General features: G+C 47.4%; 1 protein-coding gene across 1 annotated transcript in view; it reads right to left on the minus strand.

Moving 5' to 3' along the window:
• The window catches only part of LRRC49 (leucine rich repeat containing 49), a gene marked incomplete at its 5' end in the record, with an annotated part of 48465 nt that extends 45185 nt beyond the window's left edge, over window positions 1–3280 (minus strand). The window contains one exon of the mRNA XM_015411126.1: window positions 3137–3280. Within this exon, the coding sequence (XP_015266612.1) occupies window positions 3137–3280 (144 nt within the window). The remainder of the gene's footprint in view (window positions 1–3136) is intronic.
• Between the last annotated feature and the right edge of the window lie 380 nt (window positions 3281–3660).

A 3660-nucleotide genomic window follows, 5' to 3' on the forward strand; every position in this document is an offset into this window, starting at 1 on the left:
TGAAGTGAGCTTTGACTCTGGAAAGCTTATACCCTAAAAATCTTGTTGGTCTCTAAAGTGCCACTGGGCTGGAATCTGGCTCTTCTACGGCAGACAAAAAATGGCTCCCCCCCTCGAACTTCCAGCCGTGATAATAAGAATTACTGTACGGCATTGTGTGTAGAATAGCCAGAAGATCCTAAGATTATCCGGCAGCCAGAGGTTCTAGCTCTTTTAGTGTTAAGCAACACTAGGTGGCAAGCTAGACTTGTTTTTAAGGCAAGAGACGTTTCAGAGATCCTAAAATTGTCTGGCAGCCAGAAGTTCTAGCTCTTTAGTATGCACCACTAGGTGGTGAGCTAGACTTGCTTTTTTTAGGAAAGAGGCATTTCAAAGGTGGTTTGCCATTGCCTGCCTCTGTGTCACAACCCTGGTATTCCTTGGAGGCCACCCTTCCAAATACTAGCCAAGGATTGTCCTTTATATTTGCAAAAAATGACCTTTAAACAATAACTTGGTAATTTTACCTTTTATTCTTTCCCCTTACCCCTTTTTTAATCTGTATCTCCTCAAAAAGTTCAAAATAAAAATTATATATATTTAAAAGCTGGCTATCCAGCTATCCAGCAACAGTTATCCTTCTGGAAAGAAATTGGAGTTTTGTGAAGCCTTCGAGACGAAAAAGTTTTTACTTAAGCAGCAGGTTTCGTGGAACAGCAGCCCCGTTTCATCAGATGCATGATGAAACGAACAAACACACAAGATCCGCTTCATTCACCTGACAAAGTGGCCAACAATCCACAAAAATTTGTGCTGGCAATCGTCTGCCAGGTAGGGAACAGGACGGGACAAAGGAGCCAGTTGCCATAATCATGTTTCGTGACGACACTATGTCAAGTCCTGGCTGCAATCACTCTTGTATCAGCAAGATTTGTTTATTAAGAGGTAGAGAGGTTCCAAGCATAGACAGCTTCTGTGTCGGAACTGGGGCCCAAACACCAGTTCCGCCAATATACTGAAAGCAAGAAATTTCACGGATGCCAAGCAACCAATCACTGCTCCCATTCAGCCCGCCACATGTCTGCCCCTGCCATTATGACCGCCCCACCACCGGCATGCTAACGGTTCCATTATCTAAAAGCTCCCCACTACAAGGTCACACAGAATGATGAGATCATATACATCCCAAGGTGCTATCAACACAACTCGGGAGGCCTGTGCGTGAGAACTGTTACAAGCTGACACTAATCCAGCAAAGCAGACAGCCAAACACATCCACTCCCCACCCCAGTTCCCAGCAGAGATGATAGCAGTGGAAAAGAACAAAGTTGCATGCAACATAGAAACTGAATAAGAATGCATGTGAATCCGTAACACAACCAATGGAATAATGAATCAGAACAGGGGTGTAGGAAACAGGAAATTGATGGCAAGCGAGGCCCGAACTTGACAGGTATTTCTGGAAAACACCTCTCTGGAGACATCTTAGCTACACCAATACTGGCCTAACAAAAATTAACAGCGAGTGCTATTACCACGACATTTACTACCTCCCGCTGTGGCTGAGAAACACCTGGCACGCCAGGCAATATGCATCAGGTAACGGCAACCTTGCTAGATTCCACTTGCTAGATTCCACATCTGGTTTCCCACCACCACCATGAGGACAAACCAAATGCCCTAAGACTGGCAGCGATGCTTCAGAATTTTGCTGTTCTTATTCATGTATTAAACATTTATATCCTGATTTTCCTCTTGGTTCGAGGCGGCTTACAATAATAGTTGAAACATCCCCAAAGGTAAAACAGCCAACCTTAAATCCCACCCTCCTCTTAAAAATGGCTGCCATTCAAACCCCCTCAAAAACCCTGGCAAACAGGCAGGCCTAGCAGCGTTTCCAGAAGATCTCCAAGGAGGGGGCCACTCTCACCTCTTCAGGGAGCCCCTTCCACAGAGCCGGGGCCACGATGGAGAAGGCCCTGGGCTCTGGTCGATGCCTGATGGGCCACCCCGAGTGGTGGGATAGCCAACAGAAGGCTGCTTGATTACCAATGTCGGCTTACAGGGCAGGCTCCCCAAGTACTTACCGTGATTCGGCGGGGGACCCAGACGTCTTCGCGGGATCATTCCCGCAGGGATAACAGATGCGTCGCACCATGCCGTCGCCAGGAAGTGATGCCGGGTGACGCTCTGGCAATGGGGCTCGAAACTCGATGGTACCATCGAGTTTTCAGCCCCATTGCCAGAGCGTCACCCAGCGTCACTTCCTGGCGACGGCATGCTGTGTTACCAGGAGGAATGGTCTGGCCGGGGAGCATGTTTTCCCCGCCGGATCACGGTAAGTACATGGAAACCCTATTACAGGGAGATATGGAAGGAGACTGTCGTTCAAAAATTCTTCACTCAGAGGACTACTTTTCCCAGGGTACAATGATAGCACTTCGAAACATAACATCCAAGGCAAGGCCTGTACTCCCTCCCCACCAGAGGACAGCAGTTCAGAAATGTAAGAAAGGCTTAGGATCTAAGTCGGTATAGTTCGGCTTTAACCAAAATTATGCCTCGGTCAAAAACACCTTAAACCAGGGGTGTCGAACTCATTTGTAATGATGGCCGGATCTGACATAAGTGAGACCTTCTTGGGCCGGGCCATGTCTGTCATAAAATGTAACGCCAGGTAGCAGAGATATAAATTTCATAAAGGACACAAACACAAAGGGGTTTTTTTTTAACTTTTTTTAAAAACATGCATCAGCACTCTTGCAGTATTTTGCTTATTTAACAGTGTCTGATAACTGACACCTCTTGCTCTGAATTATTGCATCAAAATGTCTGTGTGCCATTGCAGTCTTGAGTATGCCGTTCAGGTGTGTACCTGTAAGCTGCAAACCTACGATGACGCAGCAGCAGCAGAACTGGAAGCAGCAGCAGAAGACAGTCAGTTCCACTGCGGGCCTATGAGAAGCCCTCCGGGGGCCTGATCTGGCCCCCGGGCCGTAATGTTTGACATTGCCTTAAACGTTGCTACACCAAGGCAGAGCCACAGGACAAACTAATTGTTTTGAAGCCCCCCCAACCCCCGCCCCCAGCAAGCAGTCTCAGTTCATATATTTGCAGCTTTTTCAAAGAGTCAACAAGATTCCATCCGATCACTTACCACAGAGGTGATCTGATTATATCGAAGATTCAGTTCCGCCAGCGATTCCAGCCTGTCGATGTTTTCCACGCACATTAAGTGGTTTCGGGCCAGGTTTAACACTCTGAGGTTGCTTAAATGGTTGAGATTTTCTATTCTGGCAATCTAGGACATCAATTTTTAAAAAGCCAGTGCTTTAACATATAATATTTTAAAAAGGGAGGCTGCCCCCCCTCACTTTCACTAAGAATGGAACTTGCACACCAGAACCTTGTCCTCTGAAGAAGAACACATTGGATTTCTACCCCGCCCTTCACTACCCGAAGGAATCTCAGGGCGGCTTACAAAATCTCCTTTCCCTTCCCCTCCCCACAGCAGACGCCCTGTGAAGTAAGGTGGGGCTGAGAGAGCTCTTTCGAGAACTGCCCTTGAGAGAACAGCTCTGAGAGAACTTGTGACTGACCCAAGGTAACACCAGCAGGTGCAAGCGGAGGAGCGGGGAATCAAACCCGGTTTTCCCAGATTAGAGTCCGCGCACTTAACCA

Source organism: Gekko japonicus, unplaced genomic scaffold (genome assembly GCF_001447785.1).
Source record: "Gekko japonicus isolate JY-2015 unplaced genomic scaffold, Gekko_japonicus_V1.1 scaffold796, whole genome shotgun sequence".
Lineage (NCBI taxonomy): Eukaryota > Metazoa > Chordata > Lepidosauria > Squamata > Gekkonidae > Gekko > Gekko japonicus.